Below are 16,664 nucleotides of genomic sequence, written 5' to 3' on the forward strand. Positions count from 1 at the left end.
GGTCACCTCAAGGAACAACAAACCTGACAATGGTCACCTCAAGGAACAACAAACCTGACAGTGGTCACCTCAAGGAACAACAAACCTGACAGTGGTCACCTCAAGGAACAACAAACCTGACAGTGGTCACCTCAAGGAACAACAAACCTGACAATGGTCACCTCAAGGAACAATAAACCTGACAATGGTCACCTCAAGGAACAACAAACCTGACAATGGTCACCTCAAGGAACAACAAACCTGACAATGGTCACCTCAAGGAACAATAAACCTGACAATGGTCACCTCAAGGAACAATAAACCTGACAATGGTCACCTCAAGGAACAATAAACCTGACAGTGGTCACCTCAAGGAACAACAACCTGACAGTGGTCACCTCAAGGAACAATAAACCTGACAGTGGTCACCTCAAGGAACAATAAACCTGACAGTGGTCCACCTCAAGGAACAACAAACCTGACAATGGTCACCTCAAGGAACAACAAACCTGACAATGGTCACCTCAAGGAACAATAAACCTGACAATGGTCACCTCAAGAACAATAAACCTGACAATGGTCACCTCAAGGAACAATAAACCTGACAGTGGTCACCTCAAGGAACAATAAACCTGACAATGGTCACCTCAAGGAACAATAAACCTGACAATGGTCACCTCAAGGAACAATAAACCTGACAATGGTCACCTCAAGGAACAATAAACCTGACAGTGGTCACCTCAAGGAACAACAAACCTGACAGTGGTCACCTCAAGGAACAATAAACCTGACAGTGGTCACCTCAAGAACAATAAACCTGACAGTGGTCACCTCAAGGAACAACAAACCTGACAATGGTCACCTCAAGGAACAACAAACCTGACAATGGTCACCTCAAGGAACAACAAACCTAATAATGGTCACCTCAAGGAACAACAAACCTATAATGGTCACCTCAAGGAACAATAAACCTTACAGTGGTCACCTCAAGAAACCTCTATCAAATTTCAAAGGAATCGGACAAGTGGTATAAGAGAAGAAGACTTTTGACCAAAAAATAGGAAACTTACCAAAATTAATTAAACTATATAACGGCCATCTCAGGAACTTGCATACCAAGTTTAAAAGCAATCACACCAGTAGTTTCTGAATTTTTAAATTGTTATCGGTTTCTTTACATGTTTCCCCAAATTTGCATATTTGTGGTGGTTAAAGATTCATTAAAACAAAAAATCACATCTACAGTAACAAATATTGATGTGGAATGTGCAGCGGTTCTCAAGTTTTTGAAGTTGACGGCCATACATACATACATATTACATATATCAAATACCGTACATATAGATGTCACCAACTTCAGCTAATACTATAAACTCACATTGTAATACCAAATGTGAGCTCTAAAAAGTAGGTCAGTGTGTTGTATGTGAAATGTGAGGCATTATCACAAACAAATGCTGATCTTAAAACAATGAAACCTTGACTTTAACTTTTTGAAAGGGGTCAGGGTAACAATGGTGCTGAAGTTACCCTCTAACAGATCTCAGAACAATTGCATTAACCTTACCCATCTAAATGCCATGTCTGGTTTGGTCCCTGTAGAGAACAAAATTATCAGTACATGATAACCTAAAACTTTGGGATGTTGTTCTTGCGCACTAAGCGATGACCTGTAGCTTTGGGTTAAAAGTAGGTAGGCCTAGTTAACAACAGCAAGTTTGAGCAAAACTGTCAGTGTTAAAATTGAAATGATTTTTTTAAGTGACAAAGGTGACAGGATGATGAATACATAGCATCACAGATCACACTTTTCAAAGAATTTGTATGGCAGCTACAAGATACAGTATTGACAATTATAAAACACACTTTCTCATGTGTGTGACACTTACTGCACTTCTATACACGCCCCGCTTGAAACGTTTCTTTGATCTTGCCTCCACACCATCAGGGTCCAAAGTTTTCAATGTTTCAGCAACTGTTTGTCTAAAAGTTGAACATTAAAATACCGTCAATGACACAGACGGTGTATCTAGCATTGAATTATTGACCAAAAATATTAATAGCGAAAAATATATATTGATGTTGTCGACATATTAGGCAAATAGCCGATTGCTAACCAACACAAAAAAGAGGGGTGAATTTCACATTTTTCCACTTCTAATGAAATCCAGCTAAAAACAGAAATTTTGTTATAAGTTAGTATAATTACAAGCAAGGTCCTTCATAACATTATGAAAAAGGAAGTGTCAGTAAACTTCTTGGCCTTGGGCCTAGACAGTTACCTTGAGACATTCAGGCAGTATTTTCTCTTCAAACGACGGCACACATACTCCGATAGCCTAACTTGGCACCAGAGCTATTAAGTTCAATCTGAACAGGTAGAAAAATAAAGAAAGGTCAAGAGAACAGGAATCGCACATATAATGATAATTCATATAGAATAGAAATCAAGGTGTGAGCAAATCCACTATCTTGAACTAACAGACTAGTAGTTTTATGCTCTTATAAGACAGACAGTCGAACAAATTACTTACCTTTCACATAAAAAACCTGAACAGGTTGGCCAAAATTGTTTTGTCAGACTGCTGAAAATAGTATATCTTACCCATAATGTCAATTTAATAAGTTCATGTAATGAAAGGTATTGTGAATTGTGCAATGACAAATATATTGTTAGCACACAAACAATCACACCTATATGACAGGCCCTACAAAGGCCCTGTGGTACATGTCTGTGTCAGCAAAGATGTCCCATTCCTGTGACATGGGCTGGTGTACAGGTCTGTGGCCGGTGCTGTTAAGGTATCGCTGTACACAGTGCTATGGGCACTGTGTGTATCTTTACATTTGTGACAGGGTCTTAAATTTCTGCCTGTCCCATCACTGTACATACAGGACTGTCTACAAATCTGTGAATACAGACCTGTGACATGGTCCTATTTTTTTTTCAATGTACACACACAATAGCCCACTTCTATGACCCCTGTGTGATCCTTACATCCTGGTATTATTGGTGGTATGAGTAAGCCATATTTAGTTCAAACTCTGCAACAGTCAGCCATACCATTCAATTTGGGCACTCTAATTCATCCTACAACAAAAATTGAATTTTCTCTTTGACAAAAACGAGAAAATTTGAATTATGTATATGCCCATACCAACAAAAATGCTAGGAAGTAAGGTCACTCAGGGGTCATTAAAGTAGCCCATTATGCCTGTATTCATCTCACATCAAAATTGACTCATATTCCTGAAAATATGCAGCCCCTGAAATATTGCAAATCATCAGGCACTGGACACAGTCATGTAAATACATCCATGTTTCAGTGATGTGTTCACAGCACTGGATACAGTCATGAATTTTCACACTGTATTCATTTCTGTATTTTCCTGTAATCATTTATACTTTGCGAAGTTGACAAAAAACTGTAGCATATGAACAAAACTAAAAGTAAACTTCACAGTTACAGCTGAGGGAGCTGTAAAAATTCTACTTACCTGTATAGCGTTATGAACCTCATGGTAACTAGCCCTTGATGTTCTGTTCAACTTCAACTTTTTCAGCCTATAGCATAGCTGGCGGCGGCTGTATATTTGGTGAACAAAAAATGAAAGTACATTTATTTGATGTTACTTACTTCCAATATTTCCATATTTACAATTCCACAATTGTTGTTTCTTTAGTCTGGCAATTTAATTGAAATATGATTTCGCTGGTAACTGTTACATTTATCACCAAACCTCAATACAGAGCTTATGTTTGTTACAGCACAAGGACTTATTCAGGGACAATAAATGCTAATATGAGCAAAAATAATTGTCTTAGTGTCTACCATTTTTTTTCTGCCTTCCTCTTACCCATACATATGTACGCCTGTGTGCCTGCGATAACATGAAGGACAGTAATTAAAGGGACAGTAGCTGTAACTTTTGAGGATTTTTCCCTATTTTTTGTTTTGGTATATAAATAGCAGTTTCTTGTTCTACTCCCCAAAGTATGCTGAAACCCCAGAATTAAGCTTTACAACACGGCCTGTACATGTATACCGGTTGACTGCTTTGACAAGTGAATTTTAGTCCAGACTTAAATTAATTTGTGAACAATAATATTGTACTTTACACATATACACGCTGTCTTGAAAAGCTAATACCATGTGTTTCAACATTAGGGAGTAAAACAAGAAACTGTAGGTGACATACAAAACCAAATCTGTGCAAAAATCCTAAAAAGTTACAGCTATTGTCTCTTTAAATGCATTATACCAGATAAATCGGAGGTTTAACTGGGATTTGAACGTGGAACTCATAAACATAAGAACTTAAAATGATAAATGCTGCATATGTTTGAACAGTTCACTATTCATTGTGCTAAAAGCAGAAGGCAGTAGTAACTGTATTTTTAATGTAAACTGCACGATAGTGTTACCTATGCAATGAACTGTTTATTAGAATCATACTGCCACATTTCTCACGATACAGTCAGATGTCAGACTGTAAGATCAATATCTGTACCATGTTTCATCAAATATGGTGCAATAATTTCAAAACCACATCGCTAATTGCAACAATTTATTAAATATGCAAATTAGCAGTTTATTATAAGGCTGGGTGTCTTCATACAGTTTACTTTGTATGAAAACAACTGCTATAAGGCAAGTTTCACAGAATTCAGTGTGGTAACTCTGATTTTCAATGCTGAATTCGTTAAATTTCATGTAAGTTATCTGTTTAATATCTCTAACAAGGTCAATCAAATATAGTGCAGTAATTTCACAACTATACTATACGCAATGTTCTTTACCTGCCCTTTGGTTTTGGGCAACTCTCCTGTCTTTGTACATGATACACACTCCTTTATACTGAAATGGTATTGCAAGAAAACAATTTGACATATGAACCTACATCATAAAACAGCCTGTACTTTTATGATCAGGACATGGCAGTCGAATTATGTTGACAAGCTCTAAAGTTCATCACAATTACCTTAATATAACACCATAGTGTAGCTCTAGCAGCTGTAAAATTGTTGCAGTTGAGTAGCCACCCTGCCATAAAGCCTTTATTGCCTCAGCATCTAGGTACAAAAAAGAAAATGAGTTCCTCCGTAACAATTTCATCATCAACTAAATCTACTCAAATATAACTTTTTTTCTGTCACATTTGAAATGATACACCAACATACACTTGAAAACTAGTTTTAGCAATAAATTGAGAAAACACAGAAAAACATTGGTCCAGCGCACAGTTTCTGACACTCTAAGGGTGATCTGATTTTACTTTCATTTCATCCTGGAATGCAGTTGATGCATAAACATAGGACCCGAGTTATGAAAGGAAGCTCAACTCAATCAACATTCTGAATACTTACTGTAGGCATGCAAGGTCCCAATCTGATTAAAATCAGATGTAGTGTGATGCTTGTTTATTTAGGTAAGAGTATTACGATCCGCAAACATGGCATTTACGGCATTTTGCTAAGAACGGTGAATGGGCGGCAATGTGATTGGCTGAGTAGTTTACTTTTAAAAATGAGGAAAAATTAAAGCCACAAGTACAGATGGAGTGTCAGGTGAGGAAACGCAGAAGTAAAAGACCACATCGCTGACAGTGAAAATACCAAGCGCATCACTACATTCGATTTTAATCGGAACCTAGGTTTGGGGTAAAGGGTACTCACCATTTTCAAATTCCTTAAGAAATACTGGGTCTGACATCACTGATTCTCACACCAACTTGCACAACTGCAAGGTCCATGAGAATATGTTAAGAATCTTTAAGTATGTACTTATTTCATTGCACTGAAACATTATCAATTGCAGGGGACTCCATTGGTTTACAACTTGTGCTATATTAAAGGCATAATCAGTTTTGACACGTGTATAAATTTTTACATAATAACCGATAAAAGGAACAATCCCTGTAGCTTTGACAATTATTTAAAAATATATCAAAATATCTCTGAATTCTTTCCCCATAACCTCTTAATCTGGTTTATAAAGTCTTCTGTTGATGAAGCAAACTGAGCTCAATCATAGACAGTAGCTAGAGGGGAAGACCCCCCCCCCCCTACTATCTATGGCTGAATTAACAGCTGTAGTATTGTCAAATTCTAATTGCCATTCTCAATAGCAAACAGTGTCAGACTTTCAACATAACATTCTTTGTGAATAAGAAAAGCACTCACTAATCTTCTATTAGAGGTGAATCTGTCGTATTTTTAGATCAACAATTTTTTAATACAGAATCCCGTTACAGGTCTCTTCCACGTCACAGTGTATGATTGCTCTATATCGCGTACATGTAGGCAAACTTCATTTTAAGGTTAATTAACATTGAAATTATGGGCTTCAAAATTCATTAACCTTAATACATAAACTTTCTAAACGTTTCACGAATACGTTTCACGAATTTTTTTAACTACTGGTACTAAAAGTACAATTTCTTATTCTTTTTGGCCATTAATACATGTGGGAGTTAAAATACGAGAAACGGCAGTTGATAGAACCATGGATGTATTGAGAGAGAAGGAGATACAACTGGCGACATACCTCCATGATAGAACAAAATACTATGTAAAATCATTTAAAGTTACAGCTAATCCACATTTACAACTTTACTAACCTTTTAGCCACCTTGTACAGTTAGACTTGAGCAAGGGTAGTGACCATAAAGTACAGACATTTACGATATCACTGCCTAAGGACACAATCGATGATAACTCTCGCACTTCCGTGTTGCCGACAAAGTGGGTAGAACGCATGCGCGGAAAACGCCACCTATAGTCAGCATTGTTGAGAAAACAATTGAATGCGACGCAGACTTTGAATGCGGAGACATATGTGAGAGAAAAAAATATGAATGCGACGCAGACTTTGAATGCGGAGACATATGTGAGAGAAAAACAATTGAATGCGACGCAGACTTTGAAAGCGGAGACATATGTGAGAGAAAAACAATTGAATGCGACGCAGACCTTGAATGCGGAGACATATGTGAGAGAAAAAAATATGAATGCGACGCTGACTTTGAATGCGGAGACATATGTGAGAGAAAAAATATGAATGCGACGCTGACTTTGAATGCGGAGACATATGTGAGAGAAAAAACATTGAATGCGACGCAGACTTTGAATGCGGAGACATATGTGAGAGAAAAGAATATGAATGCGACGCAGACTTTGAATGCGGAGACATATGTGAGAGAAAACAATTGAATGCGATGCAGACTTTGAATGCGGAGACATATGTGAGAGAAAAACATTGAATGCGACGCAGACTTTGAATGCGGAGACATAAGCTTATGTAAGAGAAAAACAATTGAATGCGACGCAGACTTGAATGCGGAGACATATGTGAGAGAAAAAAAATTGAATGCGACGCAGACTTTGAATGCGGAGACATAATATAAGAAAACATTTGAATGCGACGCAGACTTTGAATGCGGAGAACGGTAGTTTTGGGCCACCGTAACTACAATATTTCTGCAACATAACACGGTTGAATTTAACAGAAACGTCAACCAACAGATTTGTGGCTGTAGCCTGGGTTGACCAGTTTCGCCGGAAATCGCTGATACAACATTCTACAACCTTGAAACTGAGGTCATTAAACTACACAGAAGCAGACTTTCCTCTTGGAAACGATTCAGAGATGATGTTTTCATGATCTATATGGGAACAGAAACTGAGCTGAATGTGAATTTATGGCTAACATCAATAAGTTACTCTGAACTTTCAAATTTACAATAGAGTATTCTACTCAAAGTGTCATTTATGATTTACAAAGTCAACGATACAATAAAGGGAGAATTCTCGACACAAAACTCACACCAAAATAACGGACCATTTCAATATCTAGACAGAAACTCGTGCGACCCAAAAGGTATTTTTACTGGTTTAATTAAGGTAAATTGCTGAGATATGCCCGTGTAACAGCATATAATAATAACCAAGACTTTGACAAGAAAGTTAAATTTTCAACAAAAAACAAAAACAAAACAAAAACAAGGTTATAAGACCACAGAAATCGCACAGTCAGAAAAAGGAGTTGGGCACACAAAGTGCGAATCGTACCTCAAACTAGGGAAAATCAAGAATAACAAAACTAATTTACATACGTAACCAAATACAGTCCACAAATTAGAACAAACGATATAAAAGCACTAACAATGAAATGGAAAATAATTGAAAGCGATGAACGTCTTCAGTTTTTGTTCCCTGAAAAACCAATAATAGCATACAAGAAAAACAAAACTTTAAAGATGAATTACTTGTAGTAGAGCCAAAATCAACGCAAAAGATCAACGAAAAAGAGAAAAAACAAACAAATAAACACATAAGTAAAGAACAAGAGAGTTCAACAATATCCAAAGCAAAACAGGCCATACACACACAATACAAATATACAATCTCACACTGGATTGGATTCAGATCCAAATATATCAATAATAGTTTCGTTACTAAATGATCAATGTACTTCTAGAGGTCATACACGAACGAAATAGGATAAGAAGAAGAACTCACATTTAAGAGTTTCGAAATGCACGTTAAAATGGATCACAAATGATTTTTGACACTACAGACCGAACGACGAATCGTCATAGTACATCCAAAAATAAATTAAACCCCCCAAAAATACACATATTAAGAGTAACATACGAAAAAACTGAACATCCCCAAAAATAGTATGGTGTGTTGAGCCGCCTTCCTCTTTTTACCAGTAGAGAACCCGAGTAACTTTGGAAATATCTTCTAAGTCATTGTACTCCGAACCCATAGTCTTTTTTTGATACACAAAGTGTGACTAATCATGGATTCAATGTGACGTCAGCAGATTCCATATCAACCTCGAAAGTAGCGTAAATCACAACGTTTTTTTTTCTTAAATGTACATAAAATGCATTGATAGTCGAGCTAGGAAAATGTTCCCACCTTACTTAATCATTGTTTCGGTTAGAAAATCACGACTCAGGTTGGTTTTAGCCAAGGCATAAAGATCACTAACTTACTTAGAAACATAACAGAGGCTCTTGGCAGAGTGAAACACAATTACCAGAACACTGTCGGCATCAGTTTATGTCTTTTACAAGTAAACAGACAAGTACTCTACAATGGGCGAAAACTAAACTAGTCGGCTGCTTACATGTCTGTTTATCAACATTAAATTTGCAACAGAAAAAGAAGTTTATGTACGTGCAACTATTAAAACAGTGATGTAGCTACTGTATTAAAATAACTGCACAAAGTACAGTAAATGATCATAATGTAGAGTAACGCTTAACAAAGAATTGTTTACAGCTGGCCGCCATCTTGAAATTATGCAAATTAGCATGACATTCAAATAATATATGCCAACATTTATGTTCCAGTTTGCCGTAAGCAACTGCTTGGTGATTAAACGAGAAAAACAAAATTAAAGTATGTACAAAGCCATTTGAGTCTTCTTTCTCATACAAAGTGCAATAAGCTGGCAGCCATTTTGATTATGCAAATTTTCTCAAATTGCTCAATGCCGACATAGGGCCAGTAGTTATACTTCTTTTTGTGGTGGTCTTGGCAAACGAAATCCACCAAGAAAAAACTTAAAACCACAAAGCAAGGTTTACCCCACTAGCAGCTGGCTGCCAGACATGTTTACAGCTAGCCGCCATCTTGAAATTATGCAAATTAGCATGTCATTCAAATAATATATGCCAATATTTATGTTCCAGTTTGCCGTCAGCAACTGCTTGGGGATTAAACGAGAAAAACAAAGTTACAGTATGTATAAAGCCATTTGAGTCTTCTTTCTCATACAAAGTGCAATAAGCTGGCGGCCATTTTGATTATGCTAATTTTCTCAAATTGCTCAATGCTGACAGAGGGCCAGTAATTATATTTCTTTTGTGGTGGTCTTGAAAAACGAAATCCACCAAGAACAAAAACTTAAGACCACAAAGCAAGGTTTACCCCACTGGCTGCCGGACTATAGAGGAAAATCTGTCGTAGATTATATGCTTGTACTATGTGATAATGTACACTTGTGTCATGAATTTTCTGTGGATTCTGTCACTGCATTAATTGATACGTATGATTTACACTGCTTTCTTGGTGATTGTGCGTTACCATATCACTCAGTTTGACACTCAAAATGGGGACAAGAGAGCTTGAGCATGATGGAAAAAATTCAATGAATCCCGTAGTTAGGGGTGAAAAGACAAGGCGATATAAGGTTTCAAATATACCAAATGGATTTCTAGACGGGGAATTATCCAGAAATGCTATTATAGAATTAATAGATCAATTGAGTCATCTTGGAATAACTAATTGAGTGTAGATATTATATATGATAAATTTTGTGACAGCATTTATTCTGAAATGGATGCTACGCTAGAGTACAGGGATGTCCCAGTGTGTTCAAAGAAATTCAAAGTACATAAGCCATTCTGGAATACAGAACTGACTGCCCTCTGGAGGGACATGAGAGAAAAAGAGAAACAATTTATGAGATGTCCAGGTACTAAATTACAGAAATTGGTATTTAAACAAAATTTTAGGAATGCCCAACATACATTTGACAAATTTTACAGAAAGCTGAAGAGGTCATACCAAAGACAGGTTATGATGGATATTGAAAATTTAAACACACAGAATCCAACTGAGTTTTGGAGTCACATTAATAAATTGGGTCCTAGAGCAAAAAAATGATATTCCATGGGAGGTTTACGCAGAAAACAATAACGTCACAACATATGTTGATTCAGTTTTAAATAAATGGAAATCTGACTTTGAAGATCTCTATAGCCTTTCTGTCACGGGAGACACTGGATTCGATGAGGACTTCTACCAACATATTTTGAGTTGTAAAAATCAGTTAGAATGGCAGTTAGACAGTAATCATGTTAACCCCCTATTGAATTGTGATATTTCACTTCAAGAGGTAATGAATCTAATAAATAAGTCAAAACTCAATAAAGCAGTTGGCGTTGACAAACTTCCTTATGAGATCTTCAAAAACCCTACTGCAATTAAATTGCTTCACAAGTTATTTCAACTTTATTTTCATTTTGGAAACATACCTAGTATCTGGAGAAAAGCTATAATCAAACCAATACCCCAAAATGCATTGAATGATCCCCAAGTTCCCTTAAATTATCGAGGAGTAAGCCTTTTGCCTACTGTGAGTAAATTGTATTCTGAGATTGTAAATAATAGACTTTTTTACTATTTAGATGCAGAAAATATTTTAGTCAATGAGCAAAATGGTTTTAGAAAAGGTTGGTCCTGTATCGAGTATATATATCTTATGACAAGTATTATCAGAAATAGGAGGGTGTCAGGTTTGTCCACATTTGCAGCTTTTGTATATATGAAAAAAAGCATCTGATTGGGTAAATATAGATATGTTTTTCTTTAAGTTACTTGTACATGGTGTTTCACGCGAATTGTACAAGGCAATTAAGAGTTTCTATGAGAACCCATTTTCTTGTGTTAATGTAAATGGTTTACTTTCCCCTTGGTTTTCAACAGATTTTGGTGTTAGAAAGGGAGATGTACTATCTCCTACACTCTTTTCTATTAATCTGGATGATTTTGCTAAAGAGGTAAATAACCTCCATATTGGAGTTCCAGTTGGTGACCGAGAGGTTGCAATTCTGCTGTACGCAGATGATAAGTCATTCTTGCTGAAAATGAAGAAAATCTCAAAAAGGCTGTTGAGTGTTTAGAAAATTGGTGTAAAAATGGCGTATGGTAGTAAACGAAAACAAAACACAAGTTGTTCATTTTAGAAATAAAAATGTCAGGCTGTCAAATTTTATTTTTAAATATGAAGGACGGAATTTAGAAACAGTGTCTCAGTATAAATATCTAGGTCTGGTTTTCAATGAGTTTTTAGACTACGAAGTAACGGCAAAAATCTTATGCAATTCAGCAGGAAGGGCTTTAGGAGCTGTCATTTCTAAAATCCATAGATTTCCATTACAATACTTTTTCTACCTTGTATAATTCCCTGTTGTTCCAATTTTGGACTACTGTACGGGGATATGGGGATTTGGTCAGTTTAAAAACTGTGACACAATACAAGATCGAGCATTGAGATATTTCATGGGTGTACATAAATATGCACCAAAGTTGGCTTTAAATGGAGATATGGGTTGGGATAACCCAAGTTTTCGTCGAAAGCTTGATATGTTACGTTTCTGGAATAGACTGTTGAAAGCACCAGACAACAGAATAACGAAATCAGTTTTTCTGTGGGATTATGCTTTGGTCTAACGATATAAAAGTGTTTTCTCAGAAATTGGCTTTCAAAATAAATTTGTGAACCGAGAAGTGATAAAATTAGAAGAAGCTCGTGAATTGTTAAGAATTTTTTATGCTAGAAAATGGGAACTAGATGTGCAACAAAGTCAAAATTAAGGACGTATTGTATTTTTAAAAGGAATACGGAAAAGAAATGTATTTGACAGGTTGTATGTCTCGTGCGAAGCGGTTTTCTCATGGCCCAGTTTAGGACGGGCATACTCCCACTTAAAATAGAAACTGGGAGATTCAGTAATCTTGCAGTTGAACAGAGGTTATGCGAATTCTGTCCTCTTCATGTTGAAGATGATTTCATTTTTTGTTTCAATGTACTCTGTATAAAGATTACCGTAAGTCATTTTTAGACAAGATTTGACTGATATGCCAGATTTAATGACTTAAGCAACGATAACAAGTTATGTATACTTATGACAAAATTCTGTAATGATGTAGCAGACTACATTTATAGGGCATTTTCGTGAAGGAAAAGCACACTTTACAAATAATGTATCCTTTTTTGTCTTCAATGTGGTATTCAACGTGTCTTATAAGCCCAGCTGGCTGGATGTGGCAATAGAAAACATTCCATTGTAATTTATTTAAATGGTGAATAAGTCCACATAGGACACTTAAATAAATAAAATACAACAACAACAACAACAACTTGCCCTACGGTGAAATGCTATATCCTTGAGCTCGGGGCTAATTGACTTGGGCAGCTCCTATACATCTATGATTTGCTCACCCCAGGTTGAGGTGTGATACCGACAAAAAAGAGAACATTCTCTCCAGCACAGAAAATTTCAAGGGCCTGCCTTCATGCACTTCGCTTGCTCTATGCGAGTGACACAGACCTCAAAACTGCCAATAAATTTCTCGGTGAATCTGATTGGTAGCAACAAAATTCTGTTGCCAAACAGAAATGTTACAGACCGCGTCTAGTTGTACGGGGGCGTAGAGAGCGCCCTCGAGTGACTGATCTTCAAGTCTAGGGCTATACTAATGTCATCGGATAAGTATGCGCCTGTTATAACCATATATATCTGACAGATTTTGAGAAAATAATTGATTTCCAACAAGTTCATGGGAGCAAACATCTCTGGGATAGCGGTATATGTAAGTCATCCCTCCTCTAAGGCTAATAGGGTTCCCTTGTTTCCCATTTTCTGAGCAATGTACAGATAAAAATCATGCCTATACGAACACAGATAATCCGAAGTCTCATACAACGCTTTAGAGTATTGAATATAGACTGGACTCGCCTACGCTTTTGTTAGGACTAGGTAGAATTTTGCTCCTAACCCTTGTCCTTGTACTTTACTTATTGTTCAATGTCCACAGAATTTTGGCAAGTCTTCATGACAATTGAGGTACAAACGAAACGAAACGAAAATACAGTAATTCCACCATTACTGACATAGGCTCCGCGGCTCTTACTATTTATAGACAATATAAATATCCTTTGCGAAATAAGCCCATTATGAGGCGATATCGGACAGCAGGATTGGTCATCTAAATGTTTTTGTAACGCTGACCGTCGAAATTGAAATGGAGCAAAAACGTCGGTGGCATTGAGTCCCCTAGCTCAAGTTCCACGTTCTCGATCTTCTGTGATACAATTATATTTATTACGTTTCACTTTGTATATTTGCACACCCGTATGCTCATAGTGGCGAGAATTCGATAATTGTAAATGATGTAGCGACTAAATGATGTATGAATTACATTTCCGATAATCATCGACTCAGGGTGTACTGATAGTTGTCTGATCAGTCGTGACACATACTATGATTCCTTAGCATAAAAAGTGATCAACCGCAACATACACGTATGAGTACGATTTATAATTTTGCCTTAGCAGGGTCTAATATCATGGCTAGAGTCTATTTGTTTTCACGAGCAAGTCTGTATGGATAATGATTTTACAATGTCACCGTTGACAGTATCACTATACAGTATCGCGTGAATATGCATGGGACCAGTTGTTTGCTGTAAAATTAACGATTTCATAATTATAAGAAATTTTGAATCGTTTTATTTTAAATTTGATTCTTATTTTACAGTACTTTTGTATTTATTAAAAAATTAAAATAAGAATGGTCAAATACTCAATGTTTACTCAGACGATGACAAATATCGTAAATATCGATAAATTGAATTATTTATCTGAGCAGGACCTTCTGAGAAACATGACACGTCTTGAAACCCGGTAAAGAATGACTTAAAGTTTCAAGTACAGGTCTAAAGTACAAAATATGTTGCGATGAAGAGATGTGAATTTTAATTCTTTTCATTTAAGCTCACGGAACAGTTTCACATACATTTGATTGACTGATTAGTGGTAAAGTCAGAATGTCATTCGAAGTCAATTTCATTCCCAACAGTTCGTCCAAACATCAAGTTTGTAGATTTTTTACTTATTTTCAATTTTCGAATCGTACATTCTGTTTCTACTCTATGACAGACAAGATAACGCTTTCTTTCGTAAAGTCGACTTCACATACATAAGTTGGGAAATACTATGTCTCAATTCTCATGCACGTATGTCTGTCTAAAACTATGATGCTTGAACGACCTGCAATTTTGAGAGAGTAAGTGGTTGACCGTCAATATTGTTAAAATTAAAATGTACTTTATCAACATGAATTTCAGTGCAATTGTTATCCTATAGAGACATATAGAACAGAATAGCACACCAGAATAGAGCAACACGCATGAAACAAGGAGTAGCATATCATGAGGAATTTTCAAACAAAGAAGAATATTCAGCTTACAATCCGACATGAAGATTTCCTAAGCCATTGTACCTAAAGGCTAGCAATCTGCCATTGTTAATGCTACGGTTTCGACCAAACGAATTGAGCTTTAAGCTAACCTTGACTTTGCAAATCAAAACTTTGAATTGTCTTTAATTCTGCTTTCTACTGGTGCTTGCAACGATATACAAGGATTTTGTTCCTGCAACAATATTTTCTAATACTGATTATCGCTATCTAAAGGTGTTATGAAAGATGTAATGGTTGTATCATCAATCCAAATGGATTATATATCCATGTCATCAACGTCAACTTGGTATAATCGATGCAGTAGATTATCTTTAAGTTGATTCTGTATTGTTACCAGGGGGGCAGAGCAAGAGTTTTGATAAATCAATCTGCCACCCAACGGCCAACTTTGCTCATCGACTCAGAGCTACAATCGTTCGCAACCTGAGAAAATCTGTATATGTGAAAATGATTCGACAATGACAGTTCACGAGCGGCTGAAATGGTCACGTACAATTAGCAATATTAAAGAGAGTCGATTAACGTGCCGACAATTTACGTGTTTCGATTTCAAATTTTCTGAATGTCCATTACTCGATCGGACACTTTCATGTTAATTAGTGCTTTGTAAAATGATTTGGTCAGCATTTTGAACATGCCGACCAAGTATAACAGATACACGGACAAAAAGACACAATAAATAATGATTAAGCGACTTTTTCGATACCTACCAACCTAAAGGCTTACAAAGTATAGATATTAATACATATATGACCGATGTACTCAAGACGACTTTAAAGTGCGTCGTCATTATGGACCATCCAAAGCTCATTGTTTTGTTTATTCGTACATTTTCTTGTAAATGACAACTATGAGTCAATTGCTTACGTTTCTAGTTTTTATTTCTTATTTGATTTGTCACCTTAAATATCAATATGCAAGCTGTGTGTTTTGTTAATTTCCCATCACAATGAAAGCATACTCCTTGATTACTGTGACATTGAATTTCACTATTTCTGTCAGTTTATACCTGTTACCATGCCGACATGATTTAGTTCTTATTGGTGAATTGCAATTTTAACATTGTTTACATTTTTGTAGAGCAATTCAACAGCATTGCATGCGGCTTCTGGAGTAGGTCATGCAGACGTCGCTGAAGTGCTGATTAAACATGGTGCAGATGTCAATGCTAAGAATGAGGTAAGTAAATGTGACTCGGTTTCCGATGTTGATATCGGAATCACAATGCTGTAACAATTTCACGTATCTCTCTTCTACTTAAACCTTACAGTCACTAAATCGTATGATGCTGTGACATTTTATTGTGTCCTGGTCATACAATCCCGCTGCAATACTTTAAAATGTAAGAGAGCAAATTATGCTAAGATGGCCGACGTCTGTTCGCAAAGAAAGTGACCAACCGTTCATATGACGTTCGACTTTATTCAAATAATTTAATCATTTTGCACGATGACCGATAATAGTACATCATTAGTTCAAATTTGTATTTGGTCCTGTCGGCTGGTTAGCAATTTAATTCATTTATTCTACAACCATAGCGTTCGCTTCGAAAAAAAATATTCCGTAAAAGATTTAAGTGTCGGTTATCTTCAACGCTTGTCTTCATGGACGGCATGATA

At 36.4% G+C, this 16,664-nt stretch overlaps 1 protein-coding gene across 1 annotated transcript in view; it reads left to right on the plus strand.

Annotated features, from left to right (window-relative positions):
- The window catches only part of LOC139128685 (uncharacterized), a 43,368-nt gene extending 27,003 nt beyond the window's left edge, over nucleotides 1–16,365 (plus strand). Inside the window, exon 3 of the mRNA XM_070694421.1 lies at nucleotides 16,126–16,365. Coding sequence (XP_070550522.1) covers nucleotides 16,126–16,278 — 153 coding nt within the window. The 3' untranslated portion in view covers nucleotides 16,279–16,365. The remainder of the gene's footprint in view (nucleotides 1–16,125) is intronic.
- Nucleotides 16,366–16,664: the final 299 nt, after the last annotated feature.

Source organism: Ptychodera flava, unplaced genomic scaffold (genome assembly GCF_041260155.1).
Source record: "Ptychodera flava strain L36383 unplaced genomic scaffold, AS_Pfla_20210202 Scaffold_64__1_contigs__length_706160_pilon, whole genome shotgun sequence".
NCBI lineage: Eukaryota > Metazoa > Hemichordata > Enteropneusta > Ptychoderidae > Ptychodera > Ptychodera flava.